Source organism: Rhipicephalus sanguineus, chromosome 2 (genome assembly GCF_013339695.2).
Source record: "Rhipicephalus sanguineus isolate Rsan-2018 chromosome 2, BIME_Rsan_1.4, whole genome shotgun sequence".
Lineage (NCBI taxonomy): Eukaryota > Metazoa > Arthropoda > Arachnida > Ixodida > Ixodidae > Rhipicephalus > Rhipicephalus sanguineus.
The window spans coordinates 24,086,732-24,110,798 of NC_051177.1; the positions used below are offsets into that span (position 1 = coordinate 24,086,732).

Below are 24,067 nucleotides of genomic sequence, written 5' to 3' on the forward strand. Positions count from 1 at the left end.
ACACACAGCAATGACTATCGGCGCGCACACCGGTTTATTCGGTGAGAGTGAATCAAGCAGCAATTCCTTCGTTTCAGACTAGCACTACCCAAATGCCAAACCGGAATCTGATTTATTGGATGTCAGAAGAGGAATTGCGAACTCATTCGAAATTGGAATCCGACCAAGGAGCATCTTCCGAGAAGTGCACGTGGAATGACGAGCCTGACTGGTACAAAAGGTTACAGTAACCTGTTGCATGCATTTTTCTAAGCCTGTGAAGCATATTTTTTCCAATAACCATATTTGTGTTATTACAGTAAACTCTCGATAATTCAAACTTTCGGTTAATTTGAACGAGTCTTAAATTTTTTGTTGGCCCGCTGTGTTTTCAATGTATATTAAATCGGCTTAATTCAAACTGCCCAATGCCGAAATTCAAGGAATTCAAACTTTTTGCTTGTCTATGCCTGGAAATATCTGCTGCTTTTGTTGCTTCTAGCTGAACATTTTCATTTTTATGTAACTAACAGTCGCAAACAAAGCTTATTGCCGCTTACAAAACGGCCAAACTAGCCAAACCGCGCATTATAACAATCGCATACTGACTTGGGAAGAAAAATAAACTGAGATGGTCTTGTCTCAGTCTATTGTGTGCTGAACGCTTCCTAAAGTAACTTTTTCCCAGTACACTGATGTCATGAGGGAGTTTCCCAAGAGTGGGAAGGGGCTACAAGCTGTCACGAGACACAACACATTTCGTCCCTTAATTACACATGGATTGTATAATAACGAGTACTAGTATGATTGCTGACATCTAAAATCTTTACTGGCAATCGTGCAGAGCTGTCTATGATGTTGCTGCAGCCCTGAGAAACAATAAACATCCCAACGCTAGTTGGTATGGTACCCTGAGTAATGTTTCTGAGAACTGCTGATAATTCAGAAAAAATCCTGAGGTCCTCTCGAGTTTGAATTATCGAGAGTCTACTGTATGTATTATGATATTCTTTCTCATTTTGATTTTTATTATTCACGGATAAGTAATTCATCCATACCTCTGGAAAATATTTTTTGTCACTTTATGGTCACTCTAAAGAGATAACAGTAACAGTAAACAGTAATCTCACATGCCGCAAACACTTGCAGCCAAATGTACACTATTCATGAATTGAAACATGAAAATTTAGGCATAAGTAATCATTGTTGTGGTTCTACGTCCCGAAACCACAACATGAATATGACAGAAATTGTAGTGGAGAGCTCAGGAAATTTCGACCACCTGGGGTTCTCTAACGTGCACCTATTTCAAACACCTGGGCCTCTAGCATTTCGTCTCCATTAAAATGTGGCCGCCGTGACCTGGATTTGAGCCCGCAAACTTCGGGTAACTTAGGGCTAAGTAATGCGCATACTTTCGTTTCCAACATCTGCAATTCATGTCATGTCAGCGTAATTTTGACTCGTACACTCACACCACAGTCGACACTACCTTTAGCGGGCAGATTCGCAGCGAGATGATGTGGTTTGCTCAGAGCAGTTGTTACACCAAAAAAAGAAACAACACCCCCACCCCCCCCCCGGCCTCTCCGAAATTGTTTAGTTTTGCATACACACACACACACACACACACACACACACACACATACAAATGCACACACAAACCAACATGAAGGGTGGTTGAAGCCCACCCCCTGAAAGAATCTGCTATGCCCCAGGAGCTCTGGATTAATTTTGGACGTCTGAAGTTCTTTAACATTTCTGTATTCCACCCTCATCAGAATGCTCTCAAATTAGCCAAAAAGAAAAAAAAGAAACATAACATAATGCAGATCAGTGCACAACTGTGAACACCAAGCCCACACATAAAGCGGTGATGACATTTCAAAAGAGCCTGCTGGCTGGACACTGCACCTGCTGCTGAGATTGCTGATGCTGCTGCTGCTGCTGCTGCTGCTGGGATGCTGATGCTGGGGTTGCTGATGTTGGGCCTGCACAAGCGGCTGCTGTGGAGTCAGGCGCTGGCCACAAGGCGGGTACTGGGGCACACGTATCGATGGGGCCAGCAGACTGGGCGGCCCGTGAGGGGGTCCACTGCAGCTCGGAACCACCACCACCTGTGGCAGCAGCACACCACCCGGTCCTCCTTTGAGGGCTGCCTGCAGCTTCACCGGAACGCCTGCACCACCCAGCTGCAAAGCGGCAACGCGGTTCTCAACAACTACTTCCTGTGTAGCATGCTTATTTTAGAATATCCAATAGGACCAAAGTATGGCAACCTCAGCACCACGCTATTGTGATGCCATGCCTAGCAATGTACTTTTATCAAACTCTGCCACCATAAATGCAGGCAAAGGCAAAGCAAACACAGGCAATGTTGTAATAGCGCAGCAATTATTTATTTAAAAAAGAAAGATGATCCAACTTACCACAGCCCTGGGTAGGAGTTGTGCATTGTGAGAAAGCTTTAGCACTGCTGAACTTTGCTTCCGCTCAAGCTCTGTCCTCAGTTGCTGTACCACCTGTTTCTGTAAAATTGAAAGAATGTTAAACAACTTGTTTTAGCTGGCACTTAGAAGGGCCCTGCAACAATTTTTGAATCCAGTCAGAAAATGCCACAGATCTTTGTCATATGAGACAAATATTACGGCACTTCATGCAGTAGAGCATTTTTATTTCAATGTCAGGAACAGCCAAAAATCCCTTGTTATCTCCCCAGGAATGTCGTCTCCAACTATGCAGCAGGTGGGCAGAACAGATATTGAATGATTTCATGAACGGTGTCCCAGCGGGCAATCTCAGAAGCCACGTGTCGCATAGTGTTGGTGCTGTGGCTGCCAATGGGGCGTGGTGCCACCACATGCCGGTGCAACAGCCAATATAGTCACAGAAAAAAGAAGAGAAAATGCTCAAGGCTATGATGCATGGTGACGTAACTTTTGGGCAGCGCATCACCCTATTGCAATGTTTCCCTGTGTAAGCTTCAAGTTCACTCGTGATGAAAGGAAAGATAAGGCACTCGTTTTGCGAGATGACTCCTCTTATACATGACAGATCAGAAAAATCTTTTCGGCAGGAGACCCATGAGGCAACACAGTTCAATAGTTAGGCCAGAAGCCTGTGCGAAGAGAAACCTTTTTGCACTTGTCCAATCACTGCAAATCATGTCATTGTAATCCTGTTTTCAGTGACACAGACATTTTGTTTGCTCATAATGATAAACTTACACGTGAAGTCATGAAAGCATTCCATATAAGTAGGTGTGGGACAAAAGTGTATCAGTCAACCATCGGTGGTGCTTACTGATAAAGAAATGTCTTGAATAGTGATGAACTTGTTGTACTCTGCTTATATGCCTCATGACTTGCTCCACGCATGCTTTGTGATGATTATTTGTGCTTATATGTTTAGTCCCTATCAAAAAATAAATCAGTTGTGAGTAAGCGCTCGTTTGTACCTTCTTTCTGTGTCCCCATCTTTTGTGCGCGCTACAAAAAGTTTTAAACATGAATTCATAGCAACTCGCCCAGCTATCAGTTTTACTGGAGTTAGGCCACTCTATGGTAACTTAGAAAAATGTTGCGGGCACCTTTAAAAATATTGAATTTCCTGGAAACTTTCAAACTCTGCCTATAAAACAAGCATAAGTTCTGTTACAAAGTTAAACAAAGCCTGTAAAGTTGTGCGATTTGGCACATTAATAAATGAAAGTTAAACAAGGACACCCTTTACAGATACAACTGTCTGAACTTGTGCTTCTTGCATTTAACTCCTTCTTAGCACACCCAATCAAACATTGTAGAATTCTGCAGCCATTTTATAAACATATCGCACAACCCTTTCCAAGTGCGAAGTGCTTGTAGGCATTGTCCTAGAAGTAATGCAGATGCCTCTGGAACATTGTCATAGCGACAGTACTTATGGTCAGGTTGCACTGGCACATTGAAGCACTTCAGTTTTTAGATACGCAATTCCCTATAAGGCGAATGAAATTCGTAACCTGCTACTTATGTATTTGAAGAGGCGCATAATTGAGACAACATCACGGAGGATAATATTCACATTAACACATTAGATAATATTCAAATTGCCAAACACAACTGCTGAAAGTAACGTACATGGGGAAGCCCAACTTGTAAAACATACTGTTGACAATAAGCAAGCCAGAAATGACAGGATGCAAAGACCATGTCACAGAACAAAGCTTACAGTTCATTTACTTACATAGGCTAAATTTACACTGCATGCTGTTATCACCATAGTTTCCACAAAAGCACTTGTATTAAAAGCAATACTCAAAGGACAGAGCAAGTAATTCCCATAAGACATGAAATGTGACCTGGCTTCATTGTGTACCAACATAATATGAGCCCCAAATAAGTTATCAGAGTATTGATCACCGCCAGTTCCCATTAGAACATACGCCGTTTGTTGCGTGGAATGATAAAAAAAAAAAAAACGCCGACCTCCGTTTAGCCCCATATGCAGAGGTGACGCTTTCTCATCAATAAATCAAAAATAAATCACTGGGATTAAAAACCTTTGTTTAGGTAGTGCAATCATCGGGAAATCAATACTTTCGTGTTCAAGCAAGCAACACAAAAGGCGGTATGTAAGCTGTAAAGATATGTCTTCAATGCCAGCGCTCGATTATGCTTTATAAAATAAGCCTCTCTTAAGAATGGCGAGTGAATTAACAGCTGGGTGTTTAAAGCAATAATGGCCGCGAGCAAAACGTTGAATCGCCTTAACGCTCATCAAACAAAATTTTCACGCCACTGAAAAGTAAAAAAAAAACAACACGGGAAGCATTTCTTCCCCCTTCCGCAAATGTTTAAAGTTCAAGAGCACAGTGGGGGACTGCACGCATCGATAAAAAGTGCGCTCGAGAATGCGAAGGCAAAGTTTACAAGCACACGCAAGCAGAAAAGGAAGCCGCGATACTGGCGCTTGCGATGACACACGGGAGCAGTTTTGTTTTTATACGTGCTTGCTGACAACCACATAAGCCTCCTTGGCCAACGCAACACATGCGAAGCCGATACAAGGTAGCGCCGCCGTTCTCATAGCACGCGAGGGGCAACAGAAACACCCGAAGTTCACAGGCCGACCTCAACCACCGGGCTGACAAGCGCCGCGCAGGCTAACACACATCATGCCAAGGTCACAACAGTCGATAAATCTGGAGCTGATTACTTACTTGCTGCTCGCTCAGCGTCAGGATTTCGGCTTGCAAGTCGTGTAGCTGCCTTTGAAGGGCCGAATTCTGCAAACGAAACACATTCTGAGCAGCCGCGAGCAACTTCGCGGTTTCGCTAACAAACAAAAACAAAATAACGGGGGCACACTTCGGGGATCCCGCAGGCGAGTTTTGCGTCGCGTACCCAGCGCCTTTGCATCTCCCGAGAAGCGTTTCTCTTTCGGAGGTTTAGAGCAGCACACATGCGCGCACTACCGAGCCGAAGAGTGCCAACAAAAAACATAAAGCCAAAGCACCTACCTGAGGATCAATGCGCATTTTTGACAGCACGATCTGAAAATGGAAGGCAGAGAAGTGCTGTATGAGCGACAAGAAACCGCTAGGCGCCCGTTAAATGGGCAAAACAAATGCGCGCACCGTGCATTATTGTGAAAAGCCTCGAAATCCGCTGCGCAATGCCGATTCTAAAACTTGGCGTTTGTGTACACGTCCCGATACATGGCTGCCGCGAAAGTCCACAGCAGTACGACTGTTGGTTAAAAACTACGACAACAAAGTTGAACCGACCGATAGCGCAGGGAAACTCGCAGCTCAGCTAGAGTAACGTTCTCAAAACAACGCTACTGCAAAACAAATAAGCACTAGGCAGCCCAGGCCAGAGATCGAGCTACTATGTAAACATGCACAGGTCGACACTGCCTGTTTTTTTCAAGACGAGATTTATCAACTTGGAGTAAACTCGAGACATATCGTCCGGCCGTATACCTGATGGTTCTGGATGGCACTTTTAAGTTGACTCTGAAGGGTCTGCAGCTCCATCGCGTTCATTTGAAAGGCATCCAGCTTGGCTTGAGTACCACTCGGACCCGCGGAGAAAAACAGGTCTTGTATAACAGATTACACAAATTACATCAAGTCGGAAAGTACTGCTGAGCTTTCGTCGTCCTACCTAGGGTAGAGACGCTGCACGAATAAATGAGCTGAAACTGCAGCTGACTGATCCAAACTCAATTTACTCAATTAATACCCCGAAATGTGGTGCTACTTAACCGATAACGCGACGGTATACATTCTTAGACAACTTTTTTCGTTGTCTTGGAAAGAGAAATTAGAAATCTTCGATGGGTGCGGAGGGACTACTTTTCTTGTGTCGGCGTAGTGATCAGGCAGAGACTCGCTCCCGAAATCTGTGCCCGGATGTGAAAATATTTCGCGAAACTGGGACAAACGCCGTTAAATATGCTCAATGCCGGCGTCAATAAATTTTTGTACGCTAGCAATACGCCTCGTCGAGGCTTCGAGCTCAAGGTTCCGATGCAAAACACACTTTTCGGTTGTTTTTCACTTTTTATTACGGGGACACTTCTCGCGCTGCGCAAAGTGCGAAAAAGGGCAGCTCTGAGCTGCTGCCGCGCATCGAACGCGCAGGCAGGTCACTGAGCAAGTAGTGCGCCGGGGGAGAACTTCGAAAGACAGGTGGTTTGTCGGTTTTCATCATAATATTTGCGCATTGCAGCACCATTTATTGAAGGCGCGCGTCTTGCATGCAGCTTTCGTTCCTCCTTCGGACGAAGAGGCCGTCGTTGAATGCCGCTACATCGTGTACGACTGCTCCGAGTCTGTAACCGACGTTTGCATCTTTCGGAGATCTCATCCCGTGCATGTGCTCACGCCTCTCACGATGTATTGATTAGCGCCGAAATCGCGCCCCTCAAAAAGTATAATTCGCACGTCATTTGCATAATTTCTCTCGACTATTCTCGTCGCCCTATTGTTGACAAAATGACAGTGATTCGCGCCACTGTTTGTCGTGACAGTGCGTCGGCGAACGGCTAGTTTGAATGAAAAATAAGTGGTATGTTGCGGTGCGCTTGACTGAATTCTTGGCTACGTTTCTAGTGTAAAGTAGATATTCTTAAAACAGTTCAACGCTTCAAGTGGCGACTGCATCGCAGCTGTAACGTCTAGCACGCCGATGTCTTCCAGTGAAGCTATCTGCATCCGTTTTTCTACCGCGTGCTACGAGGCGTAACGCATAGCGGCTAGTGTTTATGCGGAGGAATGTGTAGATTCCAACAGACACGTGGCTGAGAGTGGTCATCATTTCCTGGTTGCTATCGAGAACGGATTTGATAGCACCGGCCCTAGTTATATCGCTGCGGTTCGTCTGTTGCCGGTACCGAAACGGTGAATTTCTGCTTCGTATGACAAGGTAACTAGGTTGTTGCCTGCTTTCATATAAAGAGCGAAATACTGGCCGACATTAGCTGGTTTCGTAATGTGGTCAATCGTCGGGCTTTTGTTTATGCTTGCTGACTATATTCCGCGCTGCCCTGCCTTTTGACAGAAACATGGCAAAGCGGCAGGCGACCAAAGAACTCAACGCCGATAACTGGGAAGAAGACGATGAACCCGAAGATCAAGGCCAGTTTAAGAAAGCTGACGAGAAGGAAATCGAGCGCCGCGTGATCAGGACTGCCAAGCGTAGCCTCACCAACACGGCAGTAAGTGTCCACCCGCAGATTTTCTCGCCTTCGAGCACTGTTAGGTTGTTTCAGCTATAGTGACGATGAATGAAGTGCATGTGCGTATGTATCTATGTAAGTGGAAGAAGGTGGCAAATCACCCAAAATAATCCTTGTGCTTTCTCTCACATTGCAGAATTTAGATGTGTTGCACAAGGAATATCATGCATTTTTGTACACACCGCCCTTGGATATCAGAGCATGTGTATAACGTATATTGCAGCTATGCTGCCTAATTAGCGTTGTTTCACACTTAATACGTGAAGTACTTTTTCCACATAGAAAAGGATAATCTAGGGTGATTTGTTGACTAGCCTGTAGCGCTGTAACCACAACAAGCAGTTAAAGCGCTGAGCATCATTAGTATTATGTAAGTGCATCGAAGATCTTTGGGAATCAGTTCCTGATTAGCACTTTAATTACTTGCATACTTCTTAGTCATTGCTTTTTCAGTAAGTACATTGTGAGTTCTAGTTAAATTATTTACTTAATCAAGCAAGCGACTTCCCGTGTTTCCGTCACAGGCTAGTATGAACATACCACAAAAATTTTTCTTGGACTTTCTTGTGGCCTTTATTACAGCGAAAGCTGTTATGAGATCACAACAAGGGCCACCGCCGGTGTCCGTAACCACTATCGCTCGAAATAAGAAATAAGGCTTCGAGCAAGCGACTTCCCGTGTTTCCGTCACAGGCTAGTATGAACATACCACAAAAATTTTTCTTGGACTTTCTTGTGGCCTTTATTACAGCGAAAGCTGTTATGAGATCACAACAAGGGCCACCGCCGGTATCCGTAACCACTATCGCTCGAAATAAAAATAAGGCTTCGAGCAAGCGACTTCCCGTGTTTCCGTCACAGGCTAGTATGAACATACCACAAAAATTTTTCTTGGACTTTCTTGTGGCCTTTATTACAGCGAAAGCTGTTATGAGATCACAACAAGGGCCACCGCCGGTGTCCGTAACCACTATCGCTCGAAATAAGAAATAACGCTTCGAGCAAGCGACTTCCCGTGTTTCCGTCACAGGCTAGTATGAACATACCACAAAAATTTTTCTTGGACTTTCTTATGGCCTTTATTACAGCGAAAGCTGTTATGAGATCACAACAAGGGCCGCCGCCGGTGTCCGTAACCACTATCGCTCGAAATAAGGGGGGGAAAAAAAAACTAAATAAGAAAAAATTTCCAGGATGGAACGAGGTTCGAACCTGGGCCCTCTGTGTGTGAGCCCAGTATTCAACCTCAGAGCCATGCCGGTGCTTGAAACTGCTTTGCAACATGACCCTATACAGGCTTCATGTCGGGAAGGAACCACATTAACATATGCAGTGTAGCGTGGTAGAAGAGTAAAATAACAACTAAGCGTCACACAACGAGAGTTCTGTAAGCAGGCGTCACACAATGCGAATTGCGCAACGAGTTGGTTGTTGAATGCTTCCAACCCATTACAAAGGGCTCTGCCATAATTCTTCGTCATCAGCCACAGCATCAACAAAGCGCACATAATGCCTTACAGGTGTTTAGCAGGTACTACGGTTCTGCGCAGAATGAAGAAAAATTGCATAGTGGCTGCTTCCCTACTTCACAAAAATTATGATGATTTATAATGTAATGGGTTCCTCGCAAGTGCACTTCTATTGGTTGCCAAGGAAGCCTATAATGCGAATTACGTAACTAGTGGGTCTTTTAAAGCTTCCAACCCATTACAAAGGGATCAGTCGTAATTCTTCACCGTCGCACCAACAAAGTGCACATAATGCCTTACAGATGGTACCTCGCTTCTCCGCAGAATGACGAGTAATGTCGACGTGGGTGCTTCCCAACTTCACAAAAATTATGATTTGTGGCGTAGTGGGTACATTCCTAGTGTACTTGTATCAGTAGCCACAAGAGAGTTTATAACGGGCTTTAGAAATGCCGCTCTTCGAGCTTTCGCTGTGACTTTGCTGCGCTTTTCCGCGCAGGCCTGGCATTTTTGCTTAAGCAGTAGTGACAGCCAGCTTTTTAAGCAAGAAATTGGAGACACAGCCGTCCTAATGAACTCTGTAAATGTTGCACTTAGAATTACTGAAAGTTCAGCGAGTTGTTAGAAATTCATGTTAGTGAAAGTAGCAAGAGAACTGAAAGCTGGTTGAGTTGGTATCGATTCGTACTGCAGGCTGCGCACAGAACACACAAACAATAATGGAAGGAGTGGACAGAAGCACATCCTCTCTACTAGAGTTATGACTTGCTCCAGCGCAATGGCACCTGGTACACTTAGACAGCGCTCATCGTGCTTAAAGAACTGCCTTCACTCTGTGCATCAGTAGTTTCAATTTTCTTGGAAATGGAAATGACATTGGAAATGACATCGCTACAAAATACCAGCCCAGTTCACAACATGTACTGATTACTACAAATTCCTACTAATGAGAGTAAGGATTTGGTCAGCGTTAACCGTTTGCACCACCTTGAAAGTATTCGTCTTTATATGTAGCATAAGTTCAGCGCTAATTGGTTTTCTTATATGCCCTATGACATCTTCTGTCCACAGGCCCCAGCTAGCCCCTTCGGCAGCTTCAGTGGTTTCAGTACTACTAATGCCGCAAAGCTACCAGATGCCTCGCTGCCCAATGGCTCTGCGCCATCAGCAGCACCTGACAAGGAGAAACAAAATGCAGATCCAGTTTTTCTAGGCAAGCTAAAGGTGATTAAAAAGCTTTAGCTATGTTAGATTTGTTACATCACGCGTGCTTTTTTTCTTGCAACATTTTCTCTGTGGTACACTTTTCCTTGCTGCTGCAAAGTTTTGTTAGCTTCCTGACTCCGTGCATCAAGATTTTGTACGTCTTGAAAGCTCATGCAACACTGAGTTTGCTGTCACTTCAGTATTGTAGTAATCTTTACAGCGTTGTGCAATATCATGCTAAAGCTAGATATATTTTGTTTCATCTCTAGCGCTTAAACGAGTGCCTGCTGAAATGGGTAAAGAAGCATGTGGAGTCCAATCCGTTCTCGGATTTCAGTCCAGTCTTCCGGGATTACGAACGTCATCTAGCCGAAATCCGAAAGTCATGCTCGTCTGGGCCTGAGTCAACCAAAAGTAGTGCAACCACACTTCCCACATTCAAGTTTACACCATCAGACTCCAGCAGTACTTCTTTCAGCTTTGGCCAACCACCTAAAGGTATAATATGTATGTTTACATATTTGTGCCAGTATGCAACCACAGTTACAGCAAATTCTTTAAAGTGCCAGTGAACAGGCGCCGACATTTTTTTTTGTTTTTTACACCTCCAATACAAGCTCACTAATTTGTGCAGAAGGCTGCGGCAATCACATTCTGTGAATATTGCAGCGCCGCGCAGACGCTGCATTTCAAAAAACACTTCCCGTCCCCCACCCCCCTCCAGTGCCTGTCCAGTCCTCCTCGTACGTGCAGTGACGTAATTGGCAACTTTATGTATTACCGGCAGAGTTGCCAGGTTGAAATGACAAAAAATAGCCAAAAAGTAGCCAGCTTTAGCCAAGAGTAGTAAAAGTTGCCAAACCTAGTCACGCTTGTTGGAGAACTGCGACATTTTTACCTAAATGACTAAATGTGTGAGCTTTTTGGTGGAAATGTAAATAAGTACAGCAAGAACCCTTCAAAATCATAATTGCTAAAATTAAAGCGTAAGTTATAGATGTAACAATCATTTCGAGCAGGATGACGAAGTTTCTTGCGCTGTTCACTCCCTTCACGCGTCTTGCGTGGTGAAGTACCAGCCTTATGGCGACAATAAAAATGAGTACTGCTTCAGTGTGCTCGAAATCAGAGTTGGTGGGATTGAAGCGTAAAATATAGTCACTTTTGCAGTAGCTTCTCGCGCGATGACAAAGTCCGAGCAGTTGATATTCCCGAGTCGAGTTTATACCTAATCCTAAGAAATAACCTAGACAGTTCATTGGATGTCCATTTTCTAATGTCAATGATTGCAGAGCGCCTTCAATTGTCCCGTTCACTTATAATTACAGTTTAAAGTTGCGTTCAGCAATAGGTGGTCTGCCAAGTGAGGCCCCATGCAACAGTCACTCCCCCACCCCAGCCAGGTATCCAAAAGCCTCTTCTGTGAAATGCAAGCGCCAAATTTCATTTTTGGAGCTGGAAAAATGCCTTGGTCGCCATGTTATGACACCGCATATCTGAACGCCAGCAGTTTTGACATTACAATATATTGATAATTTTGTTCAAGTCGAGGGACTAAGAAAGTAGCCAGGTAGCCAAGGTGTATTTTCTGCCGCCACCAGCCTGAAAAAGTAGCCGAAATGGCGCAAAGTAGCCAAACCTGGCAACCCTGATCACTGGCTTCGTCGATTGGTCCTCCGCACTACGACACGGCGCCTCGGCCCTGCGGTGATGTGCTTTCGGCCGCACATTTATCGCACTTCTTCACGGCACCATTGGGGTGACCCTAGTGCCGCTCTGACACGAGTGGCACATGGAGGAAGGCTTGCTCGGCCATCGCCTGCATTCCCACGATGTAATCACTGACGTGTTATGTCACTGAAGTGGGCGTAGTCACAACAGCGGGCTACGCCTGCCCCTCTTGGCTGCTGAGAAGGGTAGGAAGGCCGAGCGAGAAACCGAAACCAGCCAATGCGGGTGTTCTACACCCTGTAACTTCCTTATTACTGCAGTTACTTGTAAAATTCTTGTGGCAGCATGTTCACACTGTACAAGTGTGCAGTTATAGCTTCATAACACATTTTGGATTGCTGGGTTGTTTACTAGCCCTTTAACTCTTATTGGGCATAACCTAAATAAAAATCAGAGAAGCCCATACTACCTTATAACTGTGGTCTACCATGTGGAACATTGCAGAGTTGGAAGGTAACACATAGCATTTCTGGAGTCTGTGCAGCTGAAACTTTGGGCACTTTAAGACGCCCAGCACAAATCAATTTACATTAGTTCTAGCTGTGGCAGCAATTTGTATTTTACCACCTTCTCTCGTGAAATGCATCCATCGAGGCTCTGTGCACCTCTGCTTTCCAGATGATGCAAAGTCAGATGCTCCTGCCTCAGAGCCATGCAAGACATTTGTATTTGGGAATCAGGCTGCACCTACATCTTCATCTCTCCCGAAGCCAACCTTCACGTTCGGACTATCAGCGGTTGCTCCAGCGACTACAGCTGCGAAGAACGGTGAGCCCAGGCACTGACAGTTTTGTTGCACTTGTAGCACTGTTTATGTAGTGCAATGCACACATTCGTGACCTCATAGAGAGATGCAACGCAGGGATCAGAGTTTGCACACTTCTGTGTTTTTCAACTCGCATGTTTGAAAGCTTTGGTACACCTACTGACAAGTTTGGACTTTCCAAGAAATCTTAACATTCTCTTAACATTTCAACAACAGTCACTGTGGTTCCGGGCTTTATTATTAGGGGTGTGCGAATAGTGAAATTTAATCTCGAATCGAATAGTGCCGAATAATGGCCAAAAATATTGAATATCAAATAGTAAATTTACCCGAAATGTGTACCACCAGTTACGCAAGACAAAGGAATAATCAGGGGCGCTACGGCGTGCTGACAGCTTCAATATGCACTTGTTCGGGATTGGCTTTTGTTTCAGCTTTTATGGGCATACAGGCATGTTGATAGAAGAGCCGCCATTCCAGTCAGCAGCAGCACTCCTCACCTCTAGAGGGGGGTACGGTAGCTTGTTTTCTTTCCCCATGGTCGAGCAATAGGGCTCATCTGACAATGGTAATGTTGTGCTTCATTGCCATGGGTGCTCCGGGCCCATCAGAGCAGCGTTCACAGCAGCGTTTTAACTGCGCGCCGGAACGATGGGAGTTTCTGAACTAGTGGTGCGGTGCAGCGGTGCCCAGCGTGAACAAATTTTTACGTACAGAGCCAATCACCAAGGGTTTAGCAGGCCAAAGTCAGGCCGTTTTACGTCGCTTGCGGCATATGCGACCGAACTAAGCAAGAAGTCCGTGGGTTCGTTTCGGGAGCGAAGTTGTGAAGGACTTGACAGTTTTCTCATGTGTTTTTCTACGTGCGGAAATGACATCTCCTTTAAGATCAACGTGCGCTCGCTTGTGAACCAGGATGTCAGTAAAAGTTTAACGAACGGCGACATTAGCGTTAGTTTTAGCCACCCTACCATAACCAAGTTGCACCATTGGCTTTTGTCGCGTTTTAGATATTCGTCCTGTCGAATTATTCAAAACTTCGAGTAATAGCTATTCGAAAGTCAGATCAAATTATTCGATTGGGAACTATTCGATTCGAATTCGAAACTCGAATATTCGCACACCCCTATTTATTATTATTATTATTATTATTATTATTATTATTATTATTATTATTATTATGATTATGATTATTATTATTATTATTATTATTATTATTATTATTATTATTATTATTATTATTATTATTATTATTAACTACTACAGTTGAACCCTTTTATAATAGGCGTTGATGTAACAGACGATTGGGTATGAGACACCAGTGTGCCTACATTGAATTAGTGGTTGATCAGAAAATGAGAACATGGTACAGTCGCCGAGCATTTATTCGGACTTGGCGGGAGCCGCCGAAAAGTCTTGAATAATCGGGAGTCTGAAAAAAGGGATTCACCAGAAAAAAACTTTTATTGGCCGCCCAGCAGCCGGAAAAAACTTGTCAGTGCGCGTCTGTACACATTTACGCTTACGCGCAACCAAGTTTGCCTGTATTTCAGCCAATGTTTGGCCACCCCTGTGGGTCGGCAATAGCACTGTAACCACTGTAACGGCCTACGCAAAATCCGCATTTGGTGGCTGTGGTGTGTGAGGTGCGTCATCACTGCAGTCACTGTCCACATGCGCTGGTTCGAGTAGCTGACGGATGATCTCGTCGCCCATCTCGGCGAAAACTCCCAAGCAACTTCCACCTGGTGAATAATCACCGCTTTTTTCACCATCGTCAGGGCCTTGTAGTTGCCGCGTTTCTTTAGTTCCGATGGCGCACCTGGAACGGGCGGCATCGGAGCAATTTCAGCAGATCGGGTCTCACACGCCAAGCAACAAACAAGGGAGCGAGACAAAGCTTGGGACGCAGATCAGGCCTAGCCACAGAAACATCTGACAATGCAAACCCTCACACGCCAAAAGGAAACGACGTTGGGCTAGTTGATGTTGCAGCGCTTCTGTTGTCGTACTTTGTCTGAATTAGGATCCGCGTCGTACTCATACGCGGTCATTCACCTCAAACGCCGCACCGAGCTGATTTCAATCTTGGCTTGGCTTGGCCTGCTGTTTGGTCGTGGTAGCCGTTCAATGGATACCTGACTGGCTAAAGCCAAAAGGCAACCGTTACATGCAGCCAACAAACATGGCCTTCGAGATCGCTAATTTCTGCATGGATTTTTGGCACTGGCACGATCTCCAGTTATAGCCAGTGCAACATTTCAGTGCTGGCGACCTAGCAAAAATATCGTAAAAATTGCTGACAGCCTGTCATGGCGTTCGACGTCGCACTCGATCAGCCAGCCGGAGTCCGAAAAATCGAACTGCGGACTGTGGGGCGTCCGAATTTTCGGTCGTGAGTTTACATTACTTCAATGGGACAAGTGGCGGTGCTGCGAAGGTGTCCGAATAAATGAACATGTCCGAATTTTCAGCGTCCGATGAAACAGTCGGCGACTGTACCCTGCTTACAAGAGACACCTCATACAAGGGACACACACTGCCCCCCAGTGCATGTCTCTTATAAAGGGGTTCAACTAGAAGTAGCCCATAACCAAAGTAATTTGATAAATCTGTGAATAACTTCTTCAACTGCCTTTTTTTTTTTTGAAGTATGGAAAGGAACTGTTGAGGTAATTCATCAAAAATTTTAGGTATATATACACACTTCTTCTTGCTTCACTATATCTGGTAGAAGACCAGGGTACATTAAAACACATTTCTTTCTCTCAGCAACTGCTGAGCAACATATAACACTTTGAAATCATCACTCCAGTTGTGTCACAGAATAACAGTTCTAGTTCTGGTAGTAGTAGATTCTACTCCTACTACTAGAACTAGAACTTACTAGAACTAGAACACAGGCCCGTTTCTGTACTATTCCTCTTTTTCTTTTCCTGCGTGACAGATGCAACAGGACACTGCATGCGCAACATAGGGGAAAGTTTCTGTGGCATTGTACCCCTTCATCTTATTCACCGGTTCTGACAGACACTAGGTCTGATTATTGCAGGCAAAGACGAATAAGCAATTTGCTTTTTATCAAGTCGTGCAGCATTGGTCGAGGTATGTCATCGTGTCAGGTGTTGTTTGTCAAGTTTGTACCTGTTTGCAGGTTCCGATGATGAAGAGTATGTACCTCCAAAGGAGGAGTTTGCACCAGTTGAAGAGAAGGATGCTGTGTACACGAAACGGTATGTTGTGACGTTTGTCTTCTTTTGTATGTCTCATACATGTTATTCGAAGATCCATTAGGTGGACAAGCCGTGGTGGCTCGGGGCAATGGTGTTGCGCTGTCAAGCACAAGGGTGGGGGATGCTATTCACGGCTACTACAGCAGCACTTCAACAGACGCAACAAAGCAAAAATGCCAAAGCGGGTGGAAATTCTTTTCCATGCTTGTTCAGGATGTTTAAATTCGTTCTGCCGCCGCCTTCACCACTTATACGTGGTCTTTGTTAGCAAATGAAGTCAGTGCATACCACTTCCATTGAGGTGAATAATGCATGCCAATTCCAGTCATAAACGGACACATAATTCAAAGGTTGTTGGTTTGGATCCCGCCTTGTACATTCACTTGAATTCCTTTCAATTTAGGCCATAATCATTACACTGCATTTCAACACTTGGTTTAGTCTGTTGGTTTCATTGGTTGTGTCTAACAAAAAAATTTGCCCCTCTAACAATTCCCATTGTTATAAACGGGTGGCGTGTCCACCACGGTGGTGTAGCGGTTACAGTGCTTGGCTGCCGACCCAAAGGTCGCAGGTTTGATCCCGGCCGTGGTGGTCGCATTTCGATGGAGGCGAAATGCTAAAGGCCTGTGTACTGTGTGATGTCTGTGCTCATTAATCTTTTCACCGTCAGGTGGTTGTGGCCATGACGCACCCCCGTGTCGGCTTGGTTTCGGGAATATCAAAGAAGCTCGAAAAGCAGAACAATGATGCATGTGAAGTCAAGATGACAGATAGGGATGGAAAGAGGATACAACAACCTTGTTTACTGCTGATAACGGCAAGCGAGGCCACGGCAAGCGTGTGAAAGCAGTGATCGAGTCATGTTTCGGTCTATCGGAGAGGCAACGGCAAGCACCCCTGAACTTGACGCACTGCAGTAGACACACCAACATGCCCCCCAGCAAAGAAGGGTGGGCGCGGTCGCTCCATACTCTTCAATACACGTACCAACACAGCGAGGAGCGAAAATACTTGCTTCTAGATAGATTCTAGAGATGGCGCAACCTGTACAACCACGCAAAATACGCCAGTTTCGCACTTCGGCGCGAATTTTTTGACACACAACGGTGAATGTACTGGTATGTCAGTGGCAGCGAAAGGGTTAAAGAACAGCAGATGGTCAGAATTCCTAGAGCCCTCCACTGCGGTGTGCCTCATAATCATATTGATGAAAAAATTCGTAAACAGGGAGTGTGTGCTCGAGCCGATGTTTCGAAAAGTGGACTTGTCTTTTTCAAGGCTGGAACTGATTTCAGTTCCAGCCTTGAAGAAATCAAGTCCACTTGTAGAAACGTCGGCTCGAGCACACACTCCCTGTTTACGAATTTTTTCATCGCAAGCTTCCATCTTCCCCTTCCTGCCGTTTTTCATAATCATACTGTGGTTTTTGAATGTAAAACCCCAGATATTATTGTTATATTATAAACGGATGGCATGAAAAAAAGCAATATAGGGTGAAGGCAAGTTGGTGTGAGAAAGCTATAATATTGGATGACATATTCCAATGCACATTGGTAATGACACGGCACCAATTTTTCGGACATGCTTGAAAGTTCGGACGCTTTCATGGCACTGCCACACGCCCAGTAGAGTGAATGTATAAAAACGTCTGAAATTTCAGACACTGAAACTCTTTGTAGTCTCCTCTTTCGCATATTTGTTCAATATGCATGTCCAAAACCATATATTATCTGAAGCAACCACCGCTGCCGCATCGGTCACCTCGCAGGCTTGAACCAGCGCTGTCACGAATCGGTCCATTTGTGGTTGTAGCGGGTTTCAAAAATCAGCTCTGCCGCAATGCGAAAACACTATGCGGTGAAACATACCGTGAATCCGAAGGGGCGGGTCAACACCACCTTGGTGTGGCGTGAAGTAGCCTGTTAATGTTAGCAGAAGTGGAAGGGCTACAAGAGAGGCACAAGTGGCTGGCAATACCGAGAAGGCTGCAAAACAGGTTATTGTATGAGCATGCGGTGGCCATTGTGGTGGTGGGTGGGAGTGCGGCAGCTTGAATTTCTCGTTTTCTTCTTTCTCTTCAAGGATTTTGTGTTCCATTACCTTTTGGCACGGACATCCAGCAGCCATAATTCATTGTCATAACCAATAATGTGGCCTGAGGACATTGTTGTAAGCGGGTTATTCCACCGCAAAAAACATACAAAAGTTGACAGTGCAGCCGCTTCCCACTGTTATCACCAATATATTGCTAAAACCGGTATTGTTATAACTGTTCACTGCCAATGAAGGCATTGGCAGTGAACAGACGGAAGACAGTGATGATGGTCTCTAAGCCTGCGCATGCTTGTGTCTCGCCCGCCGCTGAGAAATCACGTTTAGTCAAGGCTTTCAACAAGTAAAGATGTTTCTGTTGTTTGTTGTCTTCGTGTCCTCTCTGAGGACTCCGGCCATCTGCACTTGCGGTAGGTATTTTAGGATAGTTTGAAACGGCCAATGTTACGCGCACAAATGTTCCTTGCAGCTAGGTTGAAGGCAATGCACACGGGGCCCGATTAGGCTATTGCGTTCTACTCTTGAAGGCGAAGCTCAGGCGTCCTCCAAGTTTTTGTGGTGGAAGTATATTCCTCGGGTTACAGCCATACTCCTAGATCAAGAAGAAAACATGTTTGAGAGGTGATTCTCCCCTTAAATGCACTTCCAGTAAGGAAGACGAATTTTTATAATGCCATTACTTCTGTAGTGTCAGACCCACCACGGTGGTCTAGTGGTTCTGGAGCTCAACTGCTGACTCAGAGGTCACGGGATCAAATCCCAACTGCGGCGGCCGCATTTTGATGGAGGCGAAATTCTAGATGCCCATGTACTTAAATTTAGGTGCACATTAAGGAACACCACCAGATGGTCAGAATTTCCAGAGCCCTGCACTAAGGCGTCCCTCGTAATCGTATCGTGGTTTTGGGACATAAAACCCCAACAATTATTATTATTACTGTATAATCAGCTCAAGTTGCTTACCTGCAACGTCCCGTCATAGTTTGTGTGGTGCTTATGTGCAGGTGCAAGCTGTTCCAGAAGAAAGACAATAGCTACACAGAGAGGGGAGTGGGCATCCTCTACATCAAGCCTCAAAAGGATAAATACCAGTTGCTTATCAGGGCTGACACCAGGCTGGGTAAGTGTGCCATTGGCTCCATTTACGAACCTTCAGTATAGTATTCTGCACGTATGGTAGTCTGCGTACATCTGTAAGTGTCTTTCAGTTGCACTTCTTGTTATTCACGTGTGTGCATGTGCATAATCTTTAAACAGTGAAACCTCGGTGATACGATCACAGCTCATACGAATTACGGGGTGATACGAATTTTTCGTTGGTCCCGGCCAAGGCCCATTGGCCTGCAGTGTAATGGAGTACGGTTGTTGCGAACAGATTTTCACCCAGCGACGTTTGATACGAACGTACGCTACCACCCAGGTACGAAGAGGTGCTGTCCGCGCTGTTGCGGAAGACGCGCCAAGCACGTGCGAGCGCGGGAACGCAAGCGTGGGCATGCGCGCCGCACCGCCAAATTGTCAGAATCACGGTGTAAGAAAAACACTTTTCTTACGGTCAGAATAAACCTTCAGAGACGCGTCACGGCCTCCGAGATTGTGTGCGCAAATCTTTGAGGCTCTTATGTGCCTCCGTGTGCCTTCGCGTGTAGATTACAGAGGACATTAGGGCCATGCTTTTTTTTTTCTAATGCGTCGACGCGGGCTGCTGTCGTTGTACTGTGTTTACACGTGCCTGCCTCGTGTATCAGACATCCTATGAAAGGTGGACGAGGACTGAAAGAAGGCGAGGATGGCCTTGGCGAAGGAGTCAGGCCTCACAACGTCAACGTGCGCGACCGTTGAGGTCGTCACTTGTGCTGCCATGGTCGTAATTCTCGCAAAAAACATCCGCAACACCTCCGCAATAACAAAATCATTACACAGGACCGTGGTTCTGTAATTTTGTGGCCTTGATCCATCGCGTCAAAGCGCTTTTTTCGTTAATTTCGCTGCCATTCTCTGGTGTCATGCAAAAAAGCATACTAAAATTTGGAAGGGGCTACTATTGTCGCGGGTCACAATGCACCTGGTTCATTAAATAAACATGCGCGTACGGGCCGTATATTTACGAGTGCTGGTATGATTGCCGACATCTAAAAACTTAACTGACAATCATTCATGGTTCTTCCTGACGTTGCTGCGGCCATGAAAAACAATAAATGAAAATGTACGCCAGCTTCCCTTTGTCTAAAAGGACATACTTGTGTCGCATGCTAATTTTCCATGCTTTCTGGTGATACGAATTTCGGATGATACGAATATTTTTGGTGGTCCTGTGAGATTCGTATCACCGAGGTTTCACTGTATCAGCATGACTGAGAATCTGCTTTTGTAACATTTAGTGCTGTGTTTTCGAGTCATCAAATTGAATGACTTCCAAGCTTGTCTATGTTCTTTTCTAGAACAGTTCATAAGTCACCATACCTTGCTTCACATTTATCATGCACTAACAGAAGTATGACATTCTGTATAACATGCGACATGGCTCGGTTACACTGGCTTATCATGTTAAAATCCGTTCTTTCTTGAATTAGCTTTCGTAATTAAAGTGATACATCGCGGTGATCATTGTCATCAGCCATGAATACGAACGCTTTTTCTGTTGTCATTTTGTAATGACAGTGGCAGTAATGCTGACTTTGACAAGCATGCTGGTGCTGATGCTGCAAACTGGTTTTGACTGGCTATATAAATTGCAAGAAAACTCAGTTTCTTCCTTGTTCAGTTAATTTGAAAGCTTTGGTAGGCTGTGGTCACATGTGCTTGCCTCTTTTTCGACACTGGTTTTTTGTTCATTGTTCATTTCTGTCGACACATATTTTAGTGCTGTTCATAACGGACAGTATGAATTATAAGTACGTCTCAATATCAAGTTTATTTGTTTTGGTAGAGCAAGCATAATTGTGACAGGTTAAAGCTCCTCTAAACGACATTTTGGCAACAAGCGTTATGATGTACTATACTATGCATTTTCATTTTTGTGTGCAGGTAATATATTGCTAAACATCATGCTGGCCCCGTCATTACCGGTGTCTCGTTTGGGCAAGAACAATGTGGGACTGGTGTGCATTCCAAACCCACCAGTGAATGGCAAGGATGATTCAGCAAGCCCGACAACCATGCTGCTTCGTGTGCGAACCTCAGAAGATGCCGACGAACTGAAAAACGCTTTGGAGCGCTACAAAAGCGAGAAGAAGGACAGCTGAGTTTGGGTGGTCACAGCCTGCAAGTGGAACAGAAAATTGATCCCAGGTTGCTAGCCTGGTTTGTTACTTGAGGACGATGCCAAGTGGAAGCATCCACTTTGTTGGCTATTAAAAGGAAGTCCATGAGGTTTTGATTTGAAAAGTGTGAAATATTTCAGTTTTTCTTCGTTTTTGTCTTGTATGCTACAGCAGAACGCCTGGAACTTGAAGGGACTGGGACAATATGTTCCACTTAAAAGTAATTTCATTTTTTGAGGAATTTGTAATGGGGGGCTGCAGTCAAATAACAAATCAACCAAATTTGAGGCAGTTTTTCCACTTAAGGGGTGATTGCGTTGTTTAAGCAATTCCAGTTTTCAGAGATTCTACGGTGCAGCAAAGTCATGGTAAAGAGAAATCGCTTATATATAAATGCCTCTAATCTATGTTGGAAGGTCTTATATTTGGGTGCTGCACCCCCATCTTTTTCAGTGCTTTAAATGGAGCAAATTCTTTTTGTCTCTTCAGGTTTTGTTTAAAAATACTTTACTGTAGTTGGTAAAAACTTGTGATGCTTGAAAAAAAAATGGAGATCTGCAGGTTTGTCTGGGACTGCGTCAGCAGAGTGGCATGATGACAGTGCCAAAAGCACTTATGTCAAATGTCTGCTTTGAGTTTTGCCTTTCATAGAGTTTGTGATAAATGACTTATGCAGATGCCTTTACACGGTGCAGTCACTGAAGTAGTTAGTCACAATTTTAACTCAAACTCTGCTAGTTGAGACTAGCAGCAAGTCGTAACAAGCAGCAAGTCGATAAAACGCAACAAAAGTAGTGCTCGTGTCGCACACTGAGTTCGCGAGTCTGACTAACAAGATTCTACCCATGCCGGGAAAACCCTATGTGCTTGCCTCAAACAGTGACGTCATCGGCGGTTTGGTAAACGGAGCAGTGGGAACTCTACGAATGGGAATTGCTAGGTGCCCATGTTAGGCATTTCCTTGAGTTTCGCGGTAGTGGAGCTACACTAATCTCTACACAATTTTTTTTTTTACGTTTACCTTGCTTGGTAAACACTAATGCCCCTACCTGTCCCTTTCTTTGTCTTCCATGCACAATGCTTAGGTACGTTAGAACCCCTGCATCTATATTTGTTTTAACTCTCTGACGCCTACTGCATGAATGCAGCCAGAGATAGCTTAATGACTCGTTTACCCAAGGAGAAAGTCTCATATGCTTTTGCAGCTGCATTAATGCAGAAAAGTTTCAAATCAGCTACTGGCCTTATTCAATGACTAATCCAGCCCCTCATTTTAAATAACAGTTGTGTAAAGACGTCTTGCTACCAAATTTGTAATGATTCCTTTCCTCACGGATTGAAGAAATACGATTTCAAAATACAGACTCTGGCATTTTCATCTGCTTTACACCATTTTAGCTCCATCCTTGTTTCACTTTTGTCGAATGCATGCTTTAGTTGAACATTCACTTGAGTGGGCAGAAATGTCAGCTTGAAGTAGTACTTTGTTTTTCTATTCACGTCTTGAAAACCGATTTCAGTGTTTCCAAATGCTTGTGTGTGGCTGAATGTACAATTGTTGCTATGGTCTTGCACTTGGTTGGCGCAGTGAGCAAGTTGGACTGCGTACCACCCTCTGTGGTTGCTTTATGGCTAGGGCATTCTGCTTCCGAGTCTGATGTCATTTTGATTCCTAGCCACTGATCACATTTTAGGGAAGATAGAATGCAAATGCGCCTGTCAAGTGTGCTTTGGTGCATATGAAATTATAATCCAGAATCATCCACTGCAGTGCCTCTCATAGCCGCTTCTGGAGTGGCTTTGCTTTTTGCATTCGAGCAGCTGCCAATGCAACAGGTGGTGACTGTGGCTTTGGGGAGAGATTTGAAACACGTTCTGGTGCTACTCCTTGCTACAGTAAACATGGGATCATGCACAATGTGGCTAGCTCTCATTGATGAATTTTTGGAACAAACCACCAAAGCAGAAGGCAGCAAAGGAATGGACAACCAGCCTGTAAAAATGACTTTAGCTCTCAGCAGTGTTAATTGTACTGAGCTCTACCTTGTGTTATTGTGCATGACCATGATTGGCTGCGATTGTTTGTGCTAGTTTCTTCATCTACCTCCCTATCTCTCAGTGTAGGTATAAAATGATATTTTCTGTTCTTTCTTTCTCGCCTGTCGGCCTTTTTCTTTTCCTTTGCTCGTTCTTAAAGCTCTCCAATCAACTGCCACCTTTTCTTTCATGTAAGATGCTTGTACTGTTCATAACAGTTTTCACAATCACTGTATTCTGTGAAGAATGAGTTGCTGCTCTGGAGTGCACTTGCCAAAGCTGTTTACCAAGTTAAAGCGAAAGCAGTTGCAATAGCTTTTACCTACAATTACTTCCATGGACCCAACTCCTCATTCTAAGCCACCTGTACGTATACATCTATGCAAAGCTCATGTTCTTCACCAGCCCAATGTGCACTTCCGTAACAGTTCTGTTATGGTGATTTTCACTTCTGTGTTAACGTCATCACTAACCAAACTTTCCATGCATTGCATGTTCACTTGTATTCGTGCTGGTAGAGGAAGGATCTGAAATACTCTTCATCAACCAGTTTGTCGGTTCTGAACATGCTTGCAGAACTGTCCCACAGTACCTCTTCCTTGA

General features: G+C 44.6%; 2 protein-coding genes across 6 annotated transcripts in view; one reads left to right on the top strand and one right to left on the bottom strand.

Annotated features, from left to right (window-relative positions):
• The window catches only part of LOC119381092 (PHD finger protein 21A), a 43,458-nt gene extending 37,097 nt beyond the window's left edge, over window positions 1-6,361 (bottom strand). The window contains exons 1-5 of the mRNA XM_037649079.2: window positions 5,945-6,361; window positions 5,480-5,512; window positions 5,180-5,245; window positions 2,409-2,507; window positions 1,894-2,171 (exon numbers count right to left, since the gene is read on the bottom strand). Of these exons, the coding sequence (XP_037505007.1) occupies window positions 1,894-2,171; window positions 2,409-2,507; window positions 5,180-5,245; window positions 5,480-5,512; window positions 5,945-6,007 (539 nt within the window). The 5' untranslated portion in view covers window positions 6,008-6,361. The remainder of the gene's footprint in view (window positions 1-1,893; window positions 2,172-2,408; window positions 2,508-5,179; window positions 5,246-5,479; window positions 5,513-5,944) is intronic.
• Window positions 6,362-6,515: 154 nt separating this feature from the next.
• On the top strand, window positions 6,516-21,523 carry LOC119382538 (nuclear pore complex protein Nup50). 5 transcript variants are annotated; one of them, XM_037650279.2, is made up of 8 exons: window positions 6,516-6,655; window positions 7,527-7,683; window positions 10,245-10,397; window positions 10,649-10,877; window positions 12,729-12,878; window positions 16,031-16,109; window positions 19,169-19,284; window positions 21,192-21,523. In XM_037650279.2, exons 2-8 carry the CDS (start codon window positions 7,531-7,533, stop codon window positions 21,407-21,409), a joined length of 1,098 nt encoding a protein of 365 aa, XP_037506207.1. In that variant the 5' UTR covers window positions 6,516-6,655; window positions 7,527-7,530; the 3' UTR covers window positions 21,410-21,523. The 5 variants fall into 5 exon arrangements, with proteins under 5 accessions (XP_037506207.1, XP_037506206.1, XP_037506208.1 ...); XM_037650278.2 differs by having other exon boundaries at window positions 6,529-6,662; XM_037650280.2 differs by having other exon boundaries at window positions 6,585-6,658.
• Window positions 21,524-24,067: the final 2,544 nt, after the last annotated feature.

Excerpts from the sequence above, each read along its gene's own strand:
- LOC119382538 (XM_037650277.2), top strand. Across the intron at positions 10,878-12,728 it reads CTTTGGCCAACCACCTAAAG|ATGATGCAAAGTCAGATGCT; the intron begins GTATAATATGTA and ends TCTGCTTTCCAG. Across the intron at positions 12,879-16,030 it reads GACTACAGCTGCGAAGAACG|GTTCCGATGATGAAGAGTAT; the intron begins GTGAGCCCAGGC and ends ACCTGTTTGCAG.